We start from the raw sequence: 26,436 nt of genomic DNA, 5'->3' as shown, positions 1-26,436 counted from the left end.
GTACGTAACGTTAATGCACATATGTGAAAAGCTGATAAGTTGGGAGTCTACCCTGCCAGTCTAGCTAGCTCGCTAACAAAGAAAAAGGAGGAACCTACCACGTGACGAGGTTGCACTATCCGAGGGAATTTCGGCAACAATCCCCTGCAGTTCTAATGGAAAAAAACCAAAGGGTGCTAACCAAAAAACACGGCTTGATTAAGTCACTCTGCCATTAATTAATCCAAAAATACAGCCGGGTGGTGAAAAAGGCCCGGTTCGCAGAGCCGCTCGGGTTCGTTCCGGATTCAGGCAACGGGCGAATCAACGATCTACACCTCCTCGCCTCGCCAGCTAGCTCGATTATAAGACAAGGCCGTAAAACACTCCTTTCTACCCCGATTTACTTCAAATGTAGGCGATTTCACAGCAATCCTACACCAAAAAATCCGATTCTCAGTGAGTGAAAGGTAATCCAGATGGCAGTTTGACGCGAGCGTTTTTCTCTCGTTTTAGGGAGAGACGCTTAGAAAATGGCGGCTAGCTCCTCTCCCTCGGATTGAGTCTGACAAACATAGAAGGGCTGTGAGCGTGCGTGCGTGAGAGCGTGTGTGTGAGCGAGTGTGTGTGTGTGCTGCTCGACAGTAGGCGGGAGACATTTCTCATACTCACCACTAGAGTAAAGGGCAGATAAGAAACGACATAAAAGCTCTGAAGAAGATACCACAGGAGGGCATTGTCTTCTAAAAGATAGCACAATGACAATTTCTGGACTTGTTGTATACACAGCTAAAATGAGCTGTTAGTTATTTGACTGGAAACACTGCTATTGCTGAATAACACTGTCCTACAACTGACATGCATAGAGTATAACAAGACTTACCAACCCCTGTATCAAATTTATAACCAAAAACCATGCATCTAAAAAAATTAACTGATAAATAAATAAATCATAATAACAGGTGCTGTGAATTAGTGACTCTGTTTTTGCAGGGGTGTGACCACAACTACATATTTCTATTTATTCATTTATCTACTTTAACGAACTGTTTTGTAATTAACTTCCAGCACTAAGTTTCAAATTTTCCTTATTAATACACCTGTCTAAAAATCTATAAAATAGATGAGTGAAATAATTTTTTAAAATATTAACTAAAAAAATGTGCTACATTTAGTAGGAATCCTGAGCTGGCACCAAGGATTGCCAGCAGGGCCACCTCTGGTTACCCCTCTGGATGTTACCCTGAGAGGGGGGCAAACCCTTCAGAGTTAAGTCTTCTCAGCTCTCATGACATTTTTAACAGGAACTAGATCCCCACCACCACCACCACCACCACCACCACAGCATTCTCTCTGAAGGTGCAGCCTGTGGCCACATGAAGGTGCTGTTGTTCACATTGTATGTAAATGTAGTCATAAATAAAAAATAAAAAGACAACAACTCACTACTAAGGGCAAGAGAGGAGGCACAAATTAAAAAGTTTATGCTCACTTCTTACAAAAATTAAAGGAGAAAACATTTGGACACCTGTACAGACAGTGTGTAATTTATTAAATTGGCCTCTAAACAGTTTTTCATGTACTGGGTTTAGAAGATAACATAAAAAGATGTGTTAGAATTAGTTGATTTTAGAAAAATTATATTAAGGTTATAAAATATTTCAGAGTTAGCCATAAAAGTGTGTTTTTAGTTCAACTTATCTTACTCAAACTAATTAGTCCTGGCAATACTGCTACAATCAAGTCCCTAATCAGCATTAAGCTACTAAAGCCTATTTATAGTAAAGAAAAAACAATGTCTTGTTTTAGATAATATACTTGCACACACAAAGAGCCTGCCATGATGTGTTGACTCTCAGCTTTCCTGCCACACCCTGAAAATCCTCCTGAGGTATTTATTATAAAGCAGAGCCTTCTTGGTGAACTAGGCACAAGTCTCCTCTTTTCAAGCAGAAGCATTTCCCTGGCATACCCTAAAAATCCAGATTTCGCCATCATGCTGTAAGACAAAGTGAATGATTCACAGCTTATTCAGTGCTTTTCCCAGCTCCAGGGTCCAGTTTCAACATGTTTAACACCACTGCAACCAAGAAATGGTAGATTTCCAGAACAGACTCATGAAAGAGATGGCATCTTTAAACAAAGTCCCATTAAAATAAATTCTGAAACGTCCTTTTCCTCCAGCTCTAGTCTGAGTCCATAAATGGCAACCATCAGGTCATACCTTTTCCAGCTGTTCAGCACAACCCCTCTGCATCTGTCTTGTAAGAAACAAGCACGGACACTTTCTTGTTTCTACCAATGCTGTCTAGTTCCGCCTTGCACCTCCTCTTTGCCAGCACTCCCTAGGAAAGTCTACAAATCATTCATGGCTGTGATATCACCTGTTCAGAACCAAAACATCCTTGAAAGGACTCACTTGAAATTTATGGGATGTTAAAACATGTTGCTTTCAGTGTTAGGCTGCGACCAGTGTTTCAACCAAATGACATATTGCATGTGTACATGGAGGGTGGATACATGTGCCTCCAACAGAAGGTTGCTACAAAAAGTCATGGTGAGAAACAGTCCTTTTGGTGCAAAAAGTTATCACAGCTTATGTTTGTGTTGTCTAGCGGTGAGTGTGTTGTGTGTGCATATTCTGAGTATAACAACCTCATATTGATCGCTCCAGGTGAACAGGAGGTTGTGTGTGTGTCAAGTTAACTTGGTTTTAGTCATCACTCAGAGAGCATGACAACAAGTGAGGGTTTGAAGGAACTATAACTTGACAGTTATTGTTAACACGTCTCAAATACAAAAATGGACAATAGTAATAATACTTTGTCGAAAATACCTTCGACTCCATTGTTGAAGCGTTCCACACAGTTATCCAAGGGGGCATTATTCCAGGTACCAGGGATAGAAATAACATGACACCTGAAAAGAAAAATGAAAGAAAAAAGATTAATCCAAATTCACTCATGAAAACGAGAAGTGAGTAGTAAATTAATATATCTATTGTTTTATCTTCGCTTTGAGTCTCAGTTATTTCTGACGTCCAGCTGGGAAGCTAACGCTACACGGCTAACGTTCTCTGCAGGAACGTTATCATTGCAATTTTATAATAAAAAGTTTAATACGTTGATTAATCTTATTACTAAACCTGTATTCACAAAAACCAGTCAGGGGATGGGTGTTAGGAAAAGCTTCCTCACCAAACAGATGACTTCCAGTGATTTAAGAAATGAAATAAACTGTTCTTTCTCTTACGGATAGTTAGAGGCTAACGTTAGCCGAGCTAATGCTGTGTTCACATGATGGAGGGATAATCGTAAAAACGAGGTCCCAACGGGAGACAAATACGCAACGGCTTCTTGAGGAGGAACAGTAAATTGAAAAAGTGTGGGGAATATTAGTAATTTAATTAAAGAACATAAGCAAAATGGAGAAAAAGGTTGATATGAAAGAAATTCATATTTAATCCAGATTATTAGCTGGCTGACTACCGTGGTCAATATTCGTATGGCGACATGTAGGCAGTGAGTTCTTCCACTTACAAAAATGTACAGTTTTGGACAATATATTACATTTAAATGTCTCATTTGCGCCCATTCCCTTCAGATTAAGCACTGAAGACAGGGAAGTCTCAAATAACGGCTTTCCTACTTGGAGTAATCGAGCTGTGCGAGGAGCACCTGGACGCAGCACAGTGTTTCAGACTGAGGCACGGCGACGTAGTGAGCTAACGGCCAATCACGGCCGACTTTAGCCAGCAGGCAAAGCTAACGCTTGTTAGCTTGTTTGCTTCCCGATCCCACACTGACTTCTCAATGACTGCCGTTTTCTGCATATTTACCCAAAAAGTGTGTTAAAAAAATTCAACCAACTCAGAACGATCACCCAAATGTTTAACCCTAAGTGCGTTTTTCCCTGACAAGCGGAGCGTTCCTTTATTCTGAGAAAATAACAAGACAAAATCTTACTTACCTGCTTGTCCTGTTACTAACCGTTTACGACTTGATAACAACCGCCCCTTTGCCCTGATTGGGCAATGCTTCGATTTGAGGCTTTCTATTGGCTCCTACAGCTGTCAGTCTGAGCAAATGCCCGTACAGCGGAAATGTGGACGAAAGTTCATAGCACGAAACTTCATTATCCAAAAATAATGTTTCTATTTGAAAATGTTTCACTGGGAAGTAAAACCTCTACATTATCATAAAATGACTGCTGTGAATCTGCCATCATGTGACCGTTGTTTACACCGCACGCATGTTAGCTACTCACAGTGAAGCGTGATGTATTTCAGTCAATATAAGTACAATAACTGATGTTTCAAATATCTCCGGGTTTGATCTGAGAAATGAATCCTGAAACTTTACAGCATAATGCGTAGCATAAGCAGTCAAAGCCGATGACTTTATGAGAGTTAATGTATGGTGTTAAATTTGATCTATTTTGCTGCAACAACTGCTGAGGAGACGTTTCTTGTGGAGTCAGACATGCATAGATTCCCTACATCAGAACGCCAAACTAGGCCATAAGAGACAAGGGGAAGCATTGCTAAGAGCTTAATCTGGATCTAGAGAGACAGGAGATGAATATTTGCAGAGGACTGAGGCTGGATGTTCATATAAATTAATGAGGCTGGGGTTCAGTGCATGCACAGGATTTGCAATATTCATCATCGCAAAGGGCCCAAAGAAGTTCCCATGGGGAGATTTCCTCACATATTACTGCAGTTTAACATGAAATGGAAACGATCACTAGCTCTCATTCATGTAGCTCAGCAACAAGGGCCTGGTAGGATGATAGTCTAGCTTTAGAGTCCCAAACCAACATGTAAAAATGTGCAGCTCTGCTTCACACTTCCTCCCTGGTTGATAAGATGCCTTTAACTCTGTGAGTATCATATGTAAATGTTGTTGTTTTTTAGTGTGGATACATGTATGGTATGATCAATATGCTCAACAATGGGAGTGTTTTAATCAACAGACAGTGTCAGGCCTCTAAAAGCTATTATAAGGAGTTTTTAATGGTTATTAAACAGCCTGATATCAATTCTAATTCATTGCTATAACTGAAATAAGAAAACAAGAACTCAAGCAACATGGTTTAATCTGTCTGTATTACCATTTCATAGTGGAGTCTCAGGCAGATCCTGCTCTCTGTCTGTGTAATATGTCATATTAATAAGATTAACATGAAGGCAGCAGTTAATATCAGAGCTGGTTGGGTGCAGTACGGTGGCCCTGGAGAGAAAAAAAACTGCACAAAAATTCACTGAATACGTAAAACACTTTGTGAAATGCAAATTTTTACAAAGAGTAAAAGCAATTATCATTCCTCTGCTCCTGTACCTTTTACTCATTTTACATTTTTCCATAAAAGAGAAGCCAGATAAGATAAATTATTTGTTTGTTTGTTTTTTTAATCAGGAGGTGAAAATCCAGCATGTACTGGGCCAAAATGAGTACACCTTTTTCCACAAGGGGCCTCAGATCCACGACAAACCTTCAGTTCCTCACAGCAGCTTTAAGTCAAAAACAACTAAGTTGATACACAGTTATGTGTATTGGTATGTCATTAATTTCTGGTCTTTTTGTCCCTTTATTAAGAGGACAGGACTGAGGATAGAGGAAGAAACTGGGCAAGGTGAAAATGGGGGAAGCCACCAAGAGAGACCATCAGGCTATCATCAGTTTGTAAAAGACCTACCTGGAAATTCATGATCTGTTACCAACACAGGCAAACAGAAGCTGTGATAATGGATGAAAATAATGATAACGCTACTTGACAAAGTAAAGCATCATTTAGCAAAAGTGTGGTGTGACTCAGGCTGTGTCATATTTGCAAACGTTGACTTGTGATAAGTCTAGAAAATGCTGCTTGCTATCCATCTCCATCCAGCGGTTGCACCTGGGCTCCTCTTTCCACTTCCTTTATTGTTTTTCTGCAACACCCCCTCTATCTCATCACTTACCCCATATCTGTCATCATTTTTTTTTGTTGATCAGCATGCTTTCAAAAAGTCATTTGCTCAAATTCTGTTCTGCATTTTTAGCCTCTTTTTCTCCCATCTGGATATCTGTGGCTCTATTGTTGTGTTAAATTGGCTGTATGATGAGAAAACTTCCATTTATTGGCCCCAAAACACAGAGAAAACATATTGATGTACTTACAGTGAATCACCACTAGATGGCACTGAGACACCACTCATTCAAACCATCAGGAGACAGGAGAGCATTAAGAGTCAGCTGGCTGTCACTTTAATAATGTTTATTCTGTTGTAACTCAGTTGTTGTCAGCATGTAAGCTTTAAACGAGGATGTCATAACAAACTGAAACAAAGTTCCAGGCGGAAGAAATGTTTTTTTTTTTCCGAGTGTTTAATGATGTTCACTCAAAGTTGGCAACAACCTCTTCATCTGAAGGCAAACGGCATGCAAATTCACTTTGGATGTATCTCAGTGGAGACTCCGTGTGACGCCTGTGTTTTATAATAACGTAAAAACAGACACTCAAAGAGAGAAAACAGCTGAAGTGTTTTATTTTCCCAGCGTCTGTTCCTTCACAGAGTGCTCACGAAAGCTTTGTTTCCTCCTCATCAAGGATGAACCAATTACTGTCACACAGGTGAGATAATAGACAACAAGCACTCTCATCAGCATGATAATACTGCTCTGTGAAAGCCCTGTTTTCTGTCTCTGCTATTTGCATCTCGCTGTAACTCTCAATGAGTCATTTTTCTGTGATGTCCTGCGAGAATCAGACCCAGCAGGAGTTTAAAGACGGGCTCGCTGAAGGATTAGTTTGTGTTTCTGCTAAAGCTGAAGCCTTACACAGATCACCCTCACTGTGGGGTCTCACTGTCGTTCCTCTCTGCAGGCTTCAGCCAAAGGTGCAGCTTTAAATGTTTTCATGCAGCAGTAAAGACATTTAATATCATCCAGACTCTCTCTGAGGAGGGACATGAGCTCAGCCAGGAGACTATAACACGGTTAGAGTGTTTACATATGAGCTGGTTACTTGAGTAACCAGGTTATGAGCAGAGCTCTTGAGCATGTTGATGCATATTTGAGAGGCTGTAGGTACAACGGCTGCTTCATGAGATGGACACTCATCTCATCAGGGTGACCTTTTCACCACTTCACATTCAGATGTATAGTCTGATCCTCTTCAGCCTCATGTTAGGATGTTTCTATGTGAAGGAGAGCAGCCAGGCAGAAAATGACACTGGTGGTTATTCAGATGTGCACAAAACTCCTAAAATTTCCCTCCTTTCTATGTTCCACAGTCAAGGTTATAATAGTTTTGGATTTGTCATTACAGTTTAGTTTTAATTAGTTTTAGAGCGGGCATTCTAGTTTTTATTTAGTTTTGATTTTTGCAACAAGGCGTAGTTTTAGTTTAGTTTTAGTTTTTTTCATACCTTATTAACCAGGTGCAGGATTTTAAAAAAGGTCAGAGTGAATATTTTGTAATACTGTTTATTTTCCAGTCCAACATAGTGCTCACTGCTCAGTCAATGCTGATACCGAACTGTTGGCTGCTGCCTAAAACACAAAAAAATAACAATACAAACTTAATCGATAAAGATATAGACATAAATTATATGAAAATAATATAAACTCAAATTATATAAAACAATATAATATGAACTTTAATAATTAGAAACTTGGACTCTGTAACAATAAAGTCAGACTCACATGCATTTAAACTATTACAGATGCCCTGATTTATTGCTCCACCACGTTTCGTGGCAGCACAGCACACAGCCAGTCAGTGCAGTAAACAAGCACGTCCCAGTACGTCGCTATGATGGTGCCGTATGGCGTTGACAACTGCCGAAAACTGTTGTAAAATTGGTTGGGAAAATGTGTCGGATTAATTTAAATCCTAAAGGCTATTAATATTGTCAGAAACGATAACTAAGGACATTTTGTCTTTAATTTTAGTTAGTTTCAGTTAGTTTTGTGAACACGAGATACAGTTTTAGTTTACTTATCGTTTTTGTTTTCTTTTCTAGTTTTTATTAGTTTGAGTTAACCGCAATGTATTTCAAATTTTAGTTTTCCTTTTTAGTTTTGTTTTAGTTAACTATTATAACCTTGTTCACAGTCCAGTATTTCCTTGTTGCTGGCTCTTTCATATAGCATCCTCCATGAGTTAAATATTCATGACTCCTCCATCAAACTCATACATCTCCTGTGAGGCATCTCACTCTGCATCCCTAAAACTCAGCCCCACATGTCAGGCGTCCTTGGAGTTTAGGGTTGTAAATGGATTTCTGTGACTGACAGACGAGTTTATTAAAGTGTGGGTCGACGTCGGGTCAGAGAGGTTCTGAAGGTTAACTGAAGGTGATGATGGATGGGTGGATTTATTGATTTTCCTCCTGAAAATTGAATCATGTTGATGTTGAGCTGGATTCAGCCCTGAAAGTGAAGCAGTGAAAAAAATCCATACATGTATCTAAAGCTCCAGAGAGAACTTCGTATCTGTAATGAAACATGTTATTGACGCTGCTGCTTCTTTAAGAGCTTTGTATGCCCACATACGTGACTAATAAACCTGATCCAGATTCATGAGTCAAAGTCTGTTTACACTGTTTACAGAGTGTTTGGGTTGTAAAGAGCTGCTCTGAATGAAGAGAGCGTGTTAAATTAACGAGAGGAAGATGATTATGACTAAATCCAACCACAATCTGAGGATGAGTAAGTCTCCCAAAGCTAGAGTTTCTAAAATAAGTTGGTGTGATGGCTTTAATGATTTGCCGGAAGCTTCTTCAGCGAGCCGTGATGAACCCAAACTTCACATCAGATTGGTGCTGAGAATGTTTATCACAGCACACATCAGGGTTTATCTGTGTCCTCTCTCCTGTTCCCCTCTGTGCTGGGCGTGACGCCGCAGATTGAAAGCAGGAAGAACCTCTCTGTGTTTCTGGTCATGGGAACAAATCTGTGAAAGCTCGCCCGGGCAGAAGGATCTTGTTTAAAAGCTGATGTTGGGCTCTTGTCTCCCCCTCTGAGACGCAAACACACAAAGCTTAAAAGGATCACACGATGCTCAAAATGTATTTCTTGTTCGGTCCGCTCTCCTGGGACGGTGGAGACAAATGGCAGAGTGATCCTGAACGCAGCCTTCAGAGCGAGGATCCCTGAACGCCGCCTTCGACATGGAGATGTGTTTTCTTTTAGCCCGTTCTGTTGTCTCTGGAAATAAACATCTCAGCTGTTTGTTAAATTTTTCATTTTTTTCAAATGCGACACAGTTTATTTTTCTCTTCACATTTCTTCAAGTATGAAAACAGCAACATTAAAATAAATAACAATAAATGAGGTTGTGAATTACATCGTGATTTGGTTTAAACACCGTTTGTACCACATAAAGATGAAGCCGTCAGTGTGGTGATCTCTACGCTTTCACCGTGCTGGAATGAAAACATGTCACCAACAATCTCTGCTACTCCTCTCTGCTACATTTCACTTTCAGGTAGCTGCACGACAAAAAATAAAACAAAACACACCTTTAAACCTGCAAAAGCTTGCGAAGAGATCCAAAAAGTGAAGCAGACTCTCCATGAGGCCTTGGGAAGCCAGCATCAGGTTGTGAGGGGGATGTCGACAAAGCAACAAGGTTATAATTCAGCATCTTTTGTGAGAGTTTAAATATGCATGATGCTGTTATTCAGAAGCTAAGCTGTGCTGGGAGAAGACACAGATGAAGAGGAGGGAACCAAAGAGGGTGGAGGAGCAGGAGAGGAAGCCAAATGGTTCATTACTGGATATGAAGATGTGAAATTGGCGTCTTGGCCGTCACTTTCTACGTCCTCTGGAGCCAAAAGTGATCAAATAAGGATGAGAGTGAAAGACGCAGTCACGCATCTCTGTCCTCTCCTGTTTGAAGCTTGTTGCTGATTTCAAAGGCTGGAAAACTTCTTACTAGGGATAGACCGACTATCAGCTGGGGCCGATATTTGGCATTTTGAAGCATATCGGCATCTGCCTTTTTTTAATTTGACGGCCAATAAGAAACAAATTTAAAACTGTGTTGTTGCAGCTCTGATGCAGCCGCTCCGCTGTCTGCAGTCACTACTCAATAACCCCAGCACTGCCCCACCCACAGTACCATCTGATTGGTTACAAGCAGAGCCATGGGTTGGGTCACAGCCAATCAGAAGTGCAGTTATTACAGTTATTGCAGTTACATTGAAATTTTGGAAAACTTTATTTACTGTAGAAAACTTAAGCTATTTTTTAAAAATGTTTCCATCGGCTTCAAATATCAGGTATTGGCCTCCTTGACTACAAATAATCAGTATTGGTATCAGCCCTGAAAAATCTATATCTGTCTATTGTTCTTCTACACATCTTCACTTTTACTGCTTTTCTTTTGTTGCAGAAAACGACCAACAAAGAGCTGCAAATCACTCAAAAAAAAAGGAAAATCTGCTTCACTTTTTGGTTCCGAAAGCACATTTACACCAAAAAGTACAGAATAGCTACACTTTTCTTAAACTGGTGCCTTCTCATCCTGCAGCTACACAATTTCATACTCACAATAAAAGATGAACATCAGAATATCAGAATTAAACACGTTACATGTTGGTGAATCTGCGATCTGAAGCTCACACGTCACGTGAAATGAATTAAAAAAAAAACAAAATAAGAAACTCAGGGTCGTTGGGCGACATAAAGATGAGGTTCATTTACATTTTCAGACATAAACAGCATTTGATAGAAAGCACGGGTGCGAGGCAAACTGGTTCTGTAGGAATGTGGACTGTGAACTGGATCACACGGAGAATGTGACTCACAGTGTGTGGTTTTTGTGTTTTGTTTTTTTTTGGTTTTTATATTTGTGACGACTCTGCTGGATCCTCAGCACCTTGCTCGGTTTGTCAAATTATTTATATATTTACAATAAAGCAGTAAACAAAGGTACTGCAGAGCTGACTCAAACCTCATGCAAGGAGTCGGCCGAACAAAGACTGCATGTGGAGGAAGAACACCTTCCTGATGGGTGATCCTCCTTTGCTGGTAGAGAAGAAGTCTCAGATGAAGAGTTCTGCTCCAAAACTCTCTGAATGTTGATTTCTTGACTGTTTCAAACAAAAGGAAATGATAAAGAAGGTTTCTCTGTAACAAAACTCTTCAGCCTGAATCGTGGAATGTGTTAAAGAAAGCGTCACAGAGCTGAAAACAGGAGGGAAAAACAACACAAACAAATACGTGAACCAGAAAATCGTTTGAGACAAAATTAAAAATAAAATCTGTACGTTCTTTTTAAATAACTTAGTTTTCTTTCATAGTCCGGTGAAGCGTGGAGGAAATCCAGTTCAGTGCAGTCCAGCGGCACAAGCTCCCACTTCACGCTGAAGTCAAATAACCAAATAAAACAAAACAAAATGTGCGCGGAGAAATACAACAGAGGTTTTTACGGCAGGCAAACACCGAGGGACACGAAGTGCTGTACATTCACATCCAAAGTCAAAGAGATCCTCTTCGTCCACTAACCTCACATTTCACTCAGTCTGCAGAGTCCTGTCCTCGTCCTCCTGAAGGTCTGTGAAACGTCCCTCCTGAGGTTTGAGTCTGATGCAGCCTCTCTGTGTCTCAGTGATGTGGCAGAAAACGATGACGTCCACAGCACGAGGTTTTCACTCCATCCCTCTCTCTGGGGGAGAGGAATCTTGGGCAGAGCGGGTCTCGCCCCTCATAGTGACGTGGACTGCTTGATGCTGTGAAAGCTGACCCGTGAAGGTGACGTGGGGATCGACATGGCCTGGGTCATCCGGGCTCTGATGGAGTGCTGCTCCTGCCAGCGGTGGAAACGCTTCCTAACAGCTGAACGCACCTGAGAGGAGAGGAGAGAAGGAGACTCAGACTAGATTTATCTCAGATTTAACCGGATTAGGTACTTGCATAAGTATCGACCGAATTCTTTCCAAAGTACCAGTTACCTATTCACGTAAAATCAAAAGGTACCATGTTTAGGTATCCTTGTGACTGTGAGGAAGTGGAAGAGTAAAGAGTAGGTAATTTTCCATACTGGACATGAACACACCATTGCAAGGTTATGAACTGAAGAATAAAAATGTTAAATAAAAAAAATAAAATAATTAATTATCAAACAAATTGATATTCTATACCACATAAACACAAAAAAGTACCAAAAATTGGTACCATTAAGTACCGGAACCGGTTGCCAGTTACTGGGCATCCCTACTGTATTTGAAATGTGAAAGGTACCCATCCCTAATTGGGCCTTTCTGAAACTTTGCACTTTAGGTTTTATGACGTTGTACAGTTGGAGCCAAACACGCTGAGGTGCCCTTTTTGGAGCCAAAACCTGCACTGAGTTTGTAAATCAATTTAAGAAACTCATGAACCATTCAGGATTAAAATACCACAAGAGAAAATATGAAGAAAGTAATCGCAATTTTGAGCTAAAAACACGCTTTACTCAATGATTGTTTTGTTTTAAAATAATGCTAAAATAAGTAAAAATGTAACTTATGGAGTCCAAATTATCCTAAATTAATACATTTTGTCCTCAATCTAAAAAAAAATAAATAATAAAAACTGGGTATTGAGTTAAAGTGACAGAAGAAAATAACACTTTCATGAAAATTTAAGTCACACGTACAACCCTGATTGATGATGATTTATTTCTTATAATTCAACTCTTTTAAGTTAAAAAGCGACTTTTCTGACTCCTCCCTTCTCCCTGCTTCTTCTTTCTTGACTAACCCTAATGACTCTGGGTTTAGCCCCTTTTACTTTTTGTCCTCTGTGGGCTTCTGTATAATTAATCCCTCCTATATTAGACTAAATTTACACCCCGTCTCATGTTTCTCCTGTGTTTCATGTTAAACAGAATCCATACAACAACATGCTATAAATCACTTTAATGATGATTAAAAAGGTTTCCTCCTCTCTCATGCCAAAATCAATCCTCCTGTGTCCCACTTGTGTGTTTCCTCTTCCTCTAAGAGCACAGCGCACTTTGAAAAGATGTTATCTGAGTAAAAGCTGAAAGCTCATTTAAATACACAGTTTGGTTTCTCGGTTTCTGCTAATTTCATTTAATCTCCCACAGATGCTCCAGTCCAAAACGTTTTCTATCTCTGCTGAGTGTGACTCTGCCTCTCATATGCTCATTTGTTTCATTTCGTTTCTCTGATTTTCTCGGCCTAGAACTAAATACTCAATCAATATCCTCTCTGAGATACACTCGCTGGATAATCCCTGGTCGCAGCCACAACATGTTTCACAATGAGATATTCCTCCATCATAGGGTCGGTTTGTACGCTCTGCGGCGGTGACTAAAGGGCAGCAGTCAGCTGATGTTACATCCACACGCTTCTCCAGGAATCTGATTATCCTGAGATGACAAACCAGCTCTCAGTGACAGAAACATCATTTAAATAATCCAGATTATCACTGGGAAAAGGTCAAGAGATAATATAATCAAGTGGGCTTCTCTTTGGTGGCTGTGGAGACAGCAGGCTGTGGATGGAGCCAAAAAGGTATTGATTGAATCTTTGGAGAAAACCACAGGGAGGTTAATTTATGCCTTTAAGAATAAAGCTCTCCTTCCTCAGGCTGAACCGTTAGAGGGCTAAAAATCCATTTTCTCCAAAACACTCTCTTCTCTGAATAATGCCCTTAAAGAACACACTGTTTAAAACATCTTCCTGATACATTAATTGAACATCAAATGAATCTTAAGGCAGTATTTTTCTACTTTTCAAAACGTTTTGGTCTTCAGATGTGGGAGACTTTTATCTGAAGATGTTGAGGAGGATTGGAATACAAGTAAAACTCATTTTGTGCTCACAGTTTTCTTTCTCTCCCTAAACCAAAAAAGACATCATCACTGGCCTTGAAGAGACTGTGAAAAGGATCTGTTTGAATCAGACTGCAGCAACACCTTAGGAGCGTCACACACACTGTTGTGAAGACATGACTCTAAAGAAAGAGATGAATGGAGATCAGATCTTCTTTTTAACTCTACTTTTCTTTGTTCAAGACAACTTTTTACCAGTTACAACACCGCAAGGTAAGGTATTTATCAACAGTTAGCTAGAGCTGTTGTTTGAAACGTGACAACAAGCAAACAAGCAAAATTAAGCTCTACTCACAGCCCCATGCTCGAAGACGTGTCTGTAACGTGTAACATTTGTGAAACTTTAACCCGAGTTTTAGCCTTTAACCAGTGTTTCAGCCATCATTTCAACTTCAAGCTAGCGTTTTAGCCTTTAGCCTGTGTTTAAGCCAGTGTTTTAGCCTTTAGCCAGTATTTCAGCCATTATTTCAACCTTTAGCTAATGATTAAGCCTTTAGCCTGTATTTTAGCCCTTAGCTTGTGTAAGCCTCTTGCTTGTTATTTAGCCTTTCGCCTGTGTTTTAGCCAGTGTTGTAGTCTTTGGCCTGTGTTTAAGCCTTTAGCTTGCTTTTTAGCCTTTAGCTAGTATTAAGGTATAAGCAAGTGTTTAAGCCTTTAGCCAGTGTTTAAGCCTTTAGCTTGTGTTTTAGCCTTTAGCTTGTGCTTTAGCTATAAGTGTGTGTTTCAGCTGTTGGCTTGTGTTTAAGCCTCACGCCTGTTTTTAAGCCTTAGGCTTGTGTAAGCTTCTAGCTTACGTTTAAGCCTTTAACCTGTGTTTAAGCCAGTCTTTTAGCCGTTGGCTTGTGTTTTAGCCCTTGGCTTGTGTTTAAAACTTTAGCCAGTGTTTTAGCCTTTAGCTTGAATTTTAGCCATTATCCTGTGATTTAGCCTTTAGCCTGTGTTTAATACTTTGGCCAGTGTTTTAGCCTTTAGCATGTGTTTAAGCCTTTAGCCAGTGTTTTAGCCTCTAACTTGTGTTTTAGCTTTTAGCCTGTGTTTTACCCTTATGCCTAATTTTAGCCTTAAACTTGTGTTTAAGCCTTTAGCCTGTGTTTTAGCCTTTAGCTTGTTTTTTAGCCTTTAGCTTGTACTTAGGTTTTTACAATTGTTTTAGCCTTAAGCCTGTGTTTTAGCCTTGGTTTCAACCTTTAGCTTGTGTTTTAGCCTTGAGCTGGTGTTTTAACATTTTGTATATGTGTTAGCCTTTAGCTCGTGCTCTATCTCTCTCCTGTTAATCTTTCTTCTGCTCTTTTGTCCTTTTACTGTCCGACAGTTAGGCTTCAGTGTCCATAATCACAATAAAATTAATCATAGAAATTGTTTTCAGCAGAGAAAAACACAGATGTCTCTTCTCACAACTAAACCTTGTTAGCCGGCGTGATGTTGTCATAGAGACCTAGATGTGATGGAAGTGAATCTGGTCCTGCTCGTTTCGGTCGGGAAGCAGAAACAGCATATAGGAATGACCTTTATTGGCGATGATAATCTCATTTTAAAGTGTGGGTTATGATCAGGTATTAATCTTGCAGAGAGACTTTTTCAAGATCACTTAGAAACTCCTCACAGTCCCTTTTGAGAAAACCTCTGTTTGGATTGTACGTCAGTCGTTCTCTCGTCACAGCATTGTCTTTCATCACAGGTTAGACGTGGTATGAAAGGAGGAAAGTGACTTTGAGTGGTTGGAAAGATGAGAATCAGCGTTGTTTGAGTAGAGGCTTATTTACAGTTTGAAGATACGTTACACTAAAAATAAAACGAGTGAATAAGTGGGTCAAGAACGGTCACAGTACCAACTTCTACAGGACGAACGTGATACCAGAGAGCAGCTCTGTCTCCGGAACATGAGAGTATCAGCATCAGACCAAACAGCTCATCAGCTTTAACATTTACTGATCTCTGTTTGGATTGAAGAGCGGCATCAAGAGCTGCTGATTTCACTCTCACCATGTGTCGATCTCATCATCACCTCACCGCGATCCGTCTTTTTTTTCAGGCTGTTAGAAACATCGCAGAGATGATTTATCTGAAGAGACAGACTGACTCACGCCATCATCTCCTCCTCAATCACACATCTTTGAATTGACTTTAGATTGTAGAGCTCAGATTTTCAACAAGAACTAGGTCAAGTGTCTATAAAACACCTCTGTTAGTTTCCTCGCTCAGCTCCCAGAGTCAGTTTTCAGATCGTACTCCTGACCTTTAAAGCTATTCATAGTATCTGACCTCTTGGTCACACATGCAGAAGCTTTCACATGTTCCTGAAGCTCAGCTGAAAACCTCTGTCGGTAACAGTAAGGATCTTAAAAGTTGATGACTGGCTGACTTTTCCTCTCAGTGCCGTCATGGAGTCGACGTTTGTGGTTTTGAGGCAAATATCTTGACATTCATTAAAAGATTGCTCTAAACTTTGGCTCAGTCATCTCTGCCCCCCTCAGGATGAGTTTTAACATCTTAAGTGATCACTTAACATTTCTCTAATGCCATCATTGGGTCAAAATTTGAATTCAGAATCAGATTAAAAACCGAGGGTTGAGGCTCAGTGTTTGATTTGACGCAGCAGCAGAGTCGCTGTTTGAGCCATCGTCCCTCTCTAACATCTGTTTCACTTCACGGTTCATGCTTTGTACGGTTTCGTGTTTATAATAAAAAATAAAGTAAACTATGAAACAACTGTTTGCGTGTTTCTTGGCTGCTGGGAAACATCTGGAGAGGGTATGAAAGGACGGGAGGAGACAGTAAAAGATAAGAGAAGGAGGGAGGGGGAGACGTATCTCTGAGCCTTATTTGTCGAGGAGAGAAAAAACGTCGTATAACTGAAGCTCCGAGCGTCTGTTTGATGTGTAATGATGTTTCTCTGTTATTTCTGCAGCTTGTGTAATCCTGGCACATCATGTTTGAAAATGCCAATCTCTCCGCAGGAATCAGGGAACAAAGACCAGAACAAACCTCACCACGGTTACACAAGTCTGGGCAATTAAAGAGCTATTTTTACCCACACTTCATGTCAAAACCTCGTCTAATGTCTTTCTTTAATCGTCAATAACATCGCCTTTGTTTTTTTATGACTCCTTCTAGACGATTCTTGTGTCTACAAACTTCCTGCATGTCTCCTGTGGGGTGCTGGCCCACTCCTCCTGAGCGAAAGCTTCAAGCTGGGTCAGGTTGGTCGGTTTCCTCTAAAAAGAAGTTCTTGATCTCTGATTTAGTCGATCTAGGAGGTTGACATCATCTTTCTTGAACCGTTTCTCCACTACCTTGGAGGTGTGTTTAAGATCAATGTCCAGCTGGTACGTCTCAGCAGACTCCTTCATGTTTTCATCAAAGACCCTGTTGTTTAATTCTCTTTCTGTTATGATTCCTTAGAGCTTGACGAGGTTCCCTGATCTACTGAGAGAGAAGCATCTCCGTAGAAGTATAGCCCCGTTTTCACCAAGCGATCCGGTATGCATCTGTACAGTTTAGTACAGGTTGGATCGGTAAAGCCTGATCCTGTTTGTGTGTCTTTTTCTTTAATTTAAAAGATTATGTATTCAATACTCAAAGACAAATTACAAAAGGAAAACATTCAAAATACCATCAGTGCAAAGATTTACAAAAACACACGATCAAAACAGCATAAGAAAAAAGAACAAATTCAAAGATTTAGGGTGTCCAAGGGTACAGGACTTCCCCTTTTCACATCCATGGATTTTCTCCTCTTAAGTTTAGTTTTAATTATCTTAAAAACTGCGTCACTTGGGATCACAGCTCAGTAAATGACAGTTTTAGTGCGGGTTTTCCAGATGTGAGTGTTTGTGATAGACATGATGAGGCAGAACAGTCTCCGGATCAATTTCCTGTTGATGATGATGTTGAATCCAATTCCAGTCATTTTGTGTTGGATCTCTTTGGATCTGTAAGAGTCCAGGAGCAGGTCTTGGATCATTTCCTCCCCATCACATGAGGGCATCGGACACTTTTTTGTTGTTACAAATAGGGATGGGTACCTTTCACATTTGAAACGATATGGTACTGAAAATTGGTACCTGGCAATCACAGCTGGTACTCAACAGTAACTATTTTTTCAGTACTTTTTTGTATTTATGTGGTAAAAAAAATATCAATTTGTTTATAATTAAGTGTAAATTATAATAATTAAGTGTAATTTTTTTCAATTTAACTTATTCTTAATTATATAACTATGAAATGTTATTTTCATGCCCAGCATGGAAAATCACCTACTCTTCCACTCCCTCACAGTCACTAGGATGCATTTAGGTACCTTTTGATTTTACGTGAATTGGTACCAGGTACTTTTGACAGAATTCGGTCGGCACCTATAAAAGTACCTAATCTGTACCCATCCTTAGCTACAAAACAGCTCCACTGAACTACTGCTCCAACAGGAAGTCTTAAGACACCGATCAGCCACACTACATCTTTAAGTTTTTCAGATAACAATTTATCATTGACATTATTGATTTTCTAAGTTAACTCTGCTTCTCATGCATGTTTATATGGCACCAGTCCTCTGTTTTTGTGCTCATTAACAGTGTTATAGATCTGTTTAGAAGCTGAGGTTGTCCGGTTTATCTGTTCCACAACCAACCATGCCCTTGGCGTGTAAGCCAGGGGCTGTGACAGCGTAACAGCATAGCAACGCGACACAGTGTGCCCAACTACTAAATCCAACCAATAAGAAAAATGCAACACAGTTCCATTTCAACAGCACTTTAACACTGTTGGTGACGCCATTTTCCAAACAAAAATAAAATTATCTTCACAAAGTCGTCTAGAGATGTAAACATGGCAGGGTTGTGTGTTGTTCTTTATTACCACTGTGGCACAGGAAGTAATGAGTCTTTTGACCAATCAATGCACTGCAGCGTTTCTAGCTCCACCTTCAGGGATGCAATCGATTTGTCTGGCAACCCAACAAAAGGGTAACAAAAAGTGGGACGGTAGGAGTAGGTTATCTGGGGACCTGTCCTAGTTTTACTTAAAGGAAAAACAACAAAATGCACCCAGTATTAAGTCGAACTTCTGTTTCCACCACTATGCTTCGGCTTGTAAGTTTCACCTTCCTGCTTTAGACAAATTCAGTATCCATATGGCCAAGCAACTCCTACTTTGTCTCATTAGACCCCAGGATAGTTGAACAAAAGTAGGGGTCTTGCTGATGACCTATTTTGTCTTCAGAGGCTAATGTCCATGGAGACCTCCTTTGTGTAAGACTGGGTCTGAAAATTGAGGATGACCAGAACAAATTTCCTCTATTTCTTCTGGAAAGTTGCTGTTTTTAACATTTGGGCCCAAAAGCAATTGATTTCATTGTAAAAATTTCAATTAACTACTGGACAAAGATGAACACATTTGGGACATTTTTGTTGAGATATTCTCAGGAGTATGAGTCACTTTTGGCTGTATCTGTTATCATGCAAATGAAGTTTAGCAAACTCTATTTGGATTTGTGCAATGAGCTGACAAAAGACACACAGGAAGTGGCAATATAAAAGCTTTTACAAAGAAAGAATCTAAAAAAGGGTGATGTTTTCCATGAGGTAAGAACATTTTTGATGACAACTGCATATCCAAGACAACATATCAGATATTAAAAAAACATATTGTAATGTTTTATGGTCATTCTAGGATCAATTCTTAATGGTTGAGACTCTCAATGAGTTATTTCTAAAAGGTTTGGGAGATGATGGATGCAGAAAGGAGATTTCAGAGAGTCATGCAGGAGTTAAGATCGGCAGAGGTTTCTGAGAGAGCAAATAGTTGAACATAACATCGTTTAAAGACTGAGAATCTCTGAAGATAAAACAGGTCTGAGTCTGTGATGGTGCGTTCATGGTCTCTGTTCTCTGACTGTAAAACTGTGCTTCCTGTAAACACGCCTGGCTTTGCATCCTCAGTTTACAAGAAGTGTGCAGTGTCAGAGTTACACTCTCCATGTGTGTGTGTGTGTGACATTTTATGATCGCGTGATTTATGCACATGAGGTGTTCGTGCTCATGCCCAGCTGAGCCTGGATCAAACTGAGAGCCTGGATCAGTTTCAGTGCAGGACGAGTCGAAGCAAGTTCATCATGCTGCTCTGATCTGTTTTTTAAGCCACACATTGTTCGTCATACCTTTATCTCACCTGTAAATACACTTCAAACTGCAGTATTTAATCTGCATGCAAGAATGATTATGATTATTACTCTGCTAGTCCGAGAGGGTTTCTCTCCTGATTTCTCAGCGGAGCCAAATGAAGCCTGACAGCGTCATAAAGCGTCCCAAGTGATGTCACTTATGTTGCTACATGACAGCTCTTAATTGGGCCCTAAATAAAAGAGCTCCGAGCTTCATCACGCTGCAGAAACACAGCGAGTGAAGCTCCCAGAGCAAAGGAGGAGGAAGAGGAGGAGGAGTATAAGTAATTATGTGAAGCAGGGGACACGTTGGATCAATAAACGGATGCAAATGTGCTTACCTCACTGTTTAGGAAGCAGTAAAACACGGACACAAAGAATCCCTGCAAGGGAGGAGGAGAGGAACAAAACATCAACATTAAAGAGGAACGCCCTGATCCTGTTTCATCACACACACACACACGCTCCAAACAGTCATAAAACTTTCTCAATGAAGGAAATACTTTTTGAATCTTACCTGAAAGGACTCCAAAAAAGAGTTGAAGTAAATAAAGACGATCTGGGAGATCTCGTCTTCTCCCGGGTTGACGAAAAAAAGCATGTAAGTGATTCCCAGGAGAGGAAGAAGAACCAGCGTAGCCTTCACAGCTTTCCTGCAGATAACAAAGATTCAGACAAGCACATCAGGAAGACGGTGTGTTTCAGACTGACTGAGAGGGTGAACCATGAATTATTCAAGGTGTGAACCCCGTGAAGGACCTGAGTGTTCGTCCGTGTGCTCACAGCGGGTTAATTTATTTATTCATTACCCTCACCTGTATTGGATTGTCTCTGAAGTGGTGGAGGCTCGAAGTTTGGTCATCAGGATCCTCACGATGTTGAAGAGAAAAATGAAATTGATCTGCGGGAAAAATCAAACGACAATGAGAGCCTCTTAAAAACACATTAGGCAGCCTATTAAAGCCAGTGAAAGGCTGTTTTAGAGGAACGTTATCAGTTTGAAGCACGCAATAAGCTCAGGATACAGTCCTCTGCTTTAAAGCACATTTTCAATTTGCACATAAATAACCTGAGAGGAAAAAAGTTCACAAAAAGTTTGAGCTGGAGAGGAGAAGTCGGTCTGTTATGATCAGGATTGCAGGACGACAGATTCTCAGTCATAAGAAACACTTCAGGATGAGATGAATAAGTCAAGATCGGAGCAGGTTGTGAATTTTTGATCGGTGATAGTCTCACGTCGGGGAAAAAGTTCCCCCGAGCCAAGAAATGCAATCTGACAGTTGGTGACGTGGAGGAAATTGCCGAGTCCAGCTGGGGGAACACCTCTGCTCGGATTCAGAGAGCTGCAGAGTGAGGAGAGGACCCAGGAGGCGGAAAGTTTATCTGAATGTGAGCGAGGAGAGTTTTATTACATCTGCAGGTCAGTGGAATAAAACAAAACATTATCCAATAAAAAACACACAATCTTTCCTCAGCTTCAGGAGGGGATCCTCATCCATGAGTACACTGTTAATTAAAGTTAATTTTACTAATATTTAAAGATGCTATGAAGAGGATCTGTTTTAATTGGACTGCATTGCCACCTTCTGGCCTGGAGTCTCCGCACACTGTCGTCAATTACTTTTAGTGAGAGTTTGTTTTGGAATTAAATGGAGATTGGATCGAAACAAATTTTCTTTGTTCAAGACGACTGTAAGTGGCCACAGGGCAATTATGTTGCGGTCATTCATGTTCTGGGGTGGCATGTGTGCCCTGCAATTAGCATAAATCTAGGATGGTATTCAGGTGAAGTGACGCTGCAATATTTATATACTGTGCAATATTTGTATAGCGGGACAGTGCAATATTGATGTGTCATTAAGTGTGTGTTTTAAATATCTGTCAAACTTTGAATTGTTTTGTATTGTTTTTCTGATGTCTTGACAGTGCCACGATGCTATGGATGGAAATTAAAGAATTGCACCTGTAGGACTTAACTCATGATAATTTGGTACCAGGAGGCTGCTACAACAATTTTTACTGGATACAACGCACCGAGGTAAGGTATCTATCAGTACAGTAATGTAGTGCTACTGTTTCAAACAAGACATCAAGCAAACATTGTAGCAGCCGGCTATATGTTAGCCCGGTGCGTCAATATATCTGTAGGCTAACCCTACAACAAGTAAACATTAGATGTGTTTCCATTAGATTTTTCGCAAAATAAAAGCGATATTTCTGAAGTTTCGATAAAGAACAATCTCGCCTTGCCGGTGTTTCCATAACAACCAGAAATGCGCACAACTTTAGTAAAGTAGAAAAGTAAAGTAAAACATAACGTCCATCCAGACGCTGCACTCATGATGATGCAGATTCTTGAACACTACTGTTTTTATTCACTAGTCAAACTGTCAGCCGTGATCACGCTAACGCTAACTCTATCACTCTCCTGTTTAGCTTTCTTCTGCTCTTCTGTCCTTTTTCTGTCCGATAGTTAGGCTCCTGTATCCACCATCACTACAAAATTAATCACAGAAATTGTTTTCAGCTCACTACTAAACTTCCTCAGTTGGCCTGGTGTTGTCATAGCCTAGACGTGCCATAAATCAATCCAGTCCTAGTCAACCTGAACTGGAAGCTAAGAGGGAGCAATTTAAAATAACCTGTAACCAAGAATATTGGCGCTGATAATCTCATTTTATAGTGTGAATTATGATCAGGCATATATCTAGAGGGGAGACTTTTTCAAGATCACTTTCAAACTCCTCACAGCCCCTTTAAGATTTTATGAGTTAATTAACTGACGTTTAATGTTTGTAGCTTTTCTCTGGAGGGTCTGAGCATTGCTTCCTGCTCAGTGTTGGCAGCCGGACCATATGTGAGGCTTCAACTCAGAATAAACTCCAGCGTGTTTAGATGATGCTACTCAGAGTCAACATTTCTCGGACAACATTGAAACTGACAAGCTATATCAGGCTTTGGCGAGACTGATCTCTACAAACAGATTCTGCAAATTAACCCGAAATATGTCGCAGAACGATGAGCTGGTTGGAGCTGGAGGTTTTCTTGGAGAGAGGTCTCTGAGGAGAGTAAATGAGGTGAACGTATCGACGTAATGTAATCCTGAGGGCAATCTGCTAAACCAGTTAGAGAGGATTTAGCTTGAATTAAATCGCTTTGACAATCTACAGCAATTCTTTCTTAGACTCAAGCCTTTTTTACTGAAGCACTCCTGAAAAGTTCCAGACATCCCAAGTTTTAAGTCAAACAAATCTGTCCAGAAACAATCTGTTAGGAGACTCAAGCAGCTATGATACAAGATTGTGGTTGTATGTTTACATCTCTTTCTTGACTTCTACCTGCAGACATTTTCAGAGCAGGAAAAGTCTGGGTAAAGTCAGCTTCATCTTTCTTCTGCAACCTGCTCCCAAAACACATCTGAGACGTCTCCGATTAATATGAATAAAATGTGTTATTATTTATATCTTAGGGCTCAAGCAATAAAATGCACAGACGGAGAGTCTTGGGCTCTAAGCTCTAAATCACCAACTCCACCGGAAGCTTCCAGGAGTCGTTATCGATCCAAGAGACATATCTCTGTGATGAGAGCCAGAGATTGATGGGAGCTGCACATATCCTCGTCTGCTCGGCTGGTTAGGGGTAAAAACATCCTTTTGTACGCACACAGACATTTTCCAGAGACAAAAAAGCAACAGGCCACCAAGTGACCTTTACTTCAGCTCCTCTTGGGGTCTCTGCTGTTAAAAGGCAGGCTGTCCTCAGACACACAGGGTCAAGCCGGACCTTTGCAGAGGAATGCATTCTCCTGAGGTTCAGACTCATAAAAAGTTTTTTTAGGATTGTTTTGAAGTGCAATGTGCTTGATTATAAAAACAATACGTTCTGCACCAGGTGCGAATAATGCACACAGGCACAGAAACAGCTGCCAGAAGAAAATAACATCAGCTGCAATCTCTAAGGCAGGGGTGGGCGAACTTTTTGATTCATGGGCCACAATGGGTTCTAACATTTGACAAAGGGGCCGGACCAGGAGCAGATGGATGGAGTGCTTTGGTAACTATCAGGGTATCATTCGTTCATTCCATATCTGTTTTAGAATCTAAAATCGGAAAACGGATAACGACTTGTTATTCAATTTTTCGTTTTCAAATCAAAAATCAGAAAACAAATAACGGTCTATTTTTCGCTGTTTTGATTTTGTTTTGAAATTAAAATTAGAATATGAGAGAATGGAATTATAATGGGATTTTTAATCCGTGTATGGTTCGTTCTTTCGTTATTCTGTTTCAAAACAAAATTTAAAAAAAAATGAAAAAACCGACTTGTTTTTTTGTTTTTCTGTTTTAAAACCAAAACGGAAAAACGGAATTACAGAAAAACAGAAAAACACGTTTTTTTTCTGTCTTGGTTTCAAAAAAATGAAAAAAGAAAAAATAATAAAACATTGTGTCAAAATTGTTTGTGTGATATTTTGATATTAAATGTGAACGTCTCTATATAAAAATTAGACAAATTACTCACATTGAAGGTTTATACAGACATGTTCCTGAGCTTTTTTTTAATATAAGTAACAGATCGCTGACGATCCATTCCATGTTATCCGCGCGCATATGCACACTTCCATGTGTTTCAATGAGTTTTGTTTTGTCCACTTTCCTTTTCTTAGGTCCGTTCATCTTTACAGAAGGGCTGATGGGTCAGAGGGTAAAGTGCAAACGTGGAGTAATAGGCCTACGCTTCACCTCAACAAAGCAAATGTATCTACAGTGCGCTATCTATTGGGAAAACATCAGAATTGCAGGGAAAATAAAACATTAACAAGGTTTATTCATTTGATTTTTTCAAGTTCGGCGGGCCGGATTAAAACATTTAACGGGCCGCCTGTGGTCCCTGGGCCGTAGTTTGCCCATGCCTGCTCTAAGGAGATCTACAGCCCTCGCTAACCTTCTCCACTTTGTTACCTATTTAATAATCATGCAGCATGTTTGCTTTACAACATTACATCAGAGTATTACACTGAAACCAGCGCTGATAAGGAGCAGAGCGTTCACTAGCAGGGGAAACATCACAACTACTCTGCTGACCTCCTGATGATCCTGAATGATCTGTGCCAGGCTCAGAGATAAAAGCCTGAGAGGAGAGTTTCTATTGAGGCAAGAATGAAGGAAAATTTTATGAAAGAAGCAGAGAGATATTGAAAACGGCAGATGAGAGCTTCAGGGGAAAGACAGGCTGCGAACACAGCGCCTTTTGGTGCGATGACTTTTTCAACTTTGGAGAACAGATAAGTGAGACTGCTGTTTCTGACGAGGATAGTAAGGTCACTCCACCACCCGAGACCTGGCGGGAGGAAATAGACCAAACCGAGCAGAGAAACGGCCCAGAGTGCCAGAGAGAGGGCAGAGCCAGCGGAGATGGAGGAGTGTAAGGGCAGGCGAGTGGATAATGACTGAGGATGGTATTTTGGAAGCTGTGCCAGTGGGGAGTTAGAGATGACTAAAGCTTGTACGAGACACCGGGCTCAGACCAAAATCTGCTGGATCATTCACATGGGCTCCCTGCAGGGCTGAGTGCTTGGCATCACGTCCGCTGTCAGGGGGGTGAGGAGGAGTCACCAAAACAGGACTCTGCTCTGAAGGCTCTGAAGGCTCTGAGGGCTGGAGGAGAGGATGGCAGCTGCTTACTGTCCGTTTAAAGACGTTATCTATCTCTCCTCGAAGGGAGCCGTTACTCTCTGCTGAACATTAAAGATTCACAGCTCTGTGTCCTCTCGCTGTGTGTGGCAGCGTTGCTGTTGACTTGTGATTCTTGCACTTTGGAAGAGCATTGTTTTTAGGGTTGGATTAAGTATTATAAAATTTTTAGACCTCGATGCTAAAAGAGCCGAAAAAGACAAACTCAGAAACATAAAAACAAAGAATATACAAAGCATGGAGAAACAGAAACAGGATGAAAATCAGAGTTAGGACCATATGCTATTCTCACGATTTGACTCTTTTTTTTTTTCCGAATTTTGGGGTGCCGATTCAATTAAAATTGCAATTCTTCAATATTTATCATTTTTAGTTTGCTTTTTTACCACCAGACCATGTGAAAAAGTTAAATGATGATGATGATAATGTCTACATATTTTTCCATTATACGCACATTACATGAGTCAGAATGAAACATTTTGCCCTCTGTTGGAGAAAAGTGAAAACTTTTTTCCAATCCAGTTTAAAAACAAAGACTGAAATGAAGAATTTGAATTTGAATTTGAAAGAAAGTATCGATTTTTGGGCAAAGAATCCTGATTTTGATATTGTCCCAAAAAAATCCTGACACATCGATTTTCAATTTTTTCTCCAAACCCTAATGAAAATACAGATAAATACTTTCTAGGTGAACAAACTCAAATAAATAAACTAAATCCTGCATAATTAAAAGCAAACCAACAAGAAATCAAATACCAGTCACAGAATGATCCT

General features: G+C 40.2%; 2 protein-coding genes across 4 annotated transcripts in view; both read right to left on the bottom strand.

Annotated features, from left to right (window-relative positions):
• Window positions 1–3,989, bottom strand: part of LOC141784974 (KAT8 regulatory NSL complex subunit 1-like) — a 33,243-nt gene extending 29,254 nt beyond the window's left edge. For 2 of the 3 annotated variants that reach the window (XM_074662994.1, XM_074662996.1), the window contains exon 1: window positions 99–584. The gene's annotated coding sequence lies outside the window, so the exon portion shown is untranslated. Of the gene's footprint in view, window positions 1–98; window positions 585–2,815; window positions 2,899–3,948 lie in introns of those variants that run through there. The other variant, XM_074662995.1, reaches the window with a different exon arrangement.
• Window positions 3,990–9,233: 5,244 nt separating this feature from the next.
• Window positions 9,234–26,436, bottom strand: part of LOC141784774 (corticotropin-releasing factor receptor 1-like) — a 90,892-nt gene continuing 73,689 nt past the window's right edge. Inside the window, exons 11-14 of the mRNA XM_074662636.1 lie at window positions 20,785–20,870; window positions 20,487–20,622; window positions 20,311–20,352; window positions 9,234–11,817 (exon numbers count right to left, since the gene is read on the bottom strand). Of these exons, the coding sequence (XP_074518737.1) occupies window positions 11,677–11,817; window positions 20,311–20,352; window positions 20,487–20,622; window positions 20,785–20,870 (405 nt within the window). The 3' untranslated portion in view covers window positions 9,234–11,676. The remainder of the gene's footprint in view (window positions 11,818–20,310; window positions 20,353–20,486; window positions 20,623–20,784; window positions 20,871–26,436) is intronic.

The sequence above is a fragment of the Halichoeres trimaculatus genome, unplaced genomic scaffold, assembly GCF_033239565.1.
Source record: "Halichoeres trimaculatus isolate MK-OKI-2021-1 unplaced genomic scaffold, fHalTri1.1 fHalTri1_scaffold_23, whole genome shotgun sequence".
NCBI lineage: Eukaryota > Metazoa > Chordata > Actinopteri > Labriformes > Labridae > Halichoeres > Halichoeres trimaculatus.
The sequence above is the reverse complement of the archived record's forward strand: the minus strand, read 5'-3'. Positions and strand labels throughout refer to the sequence as shown.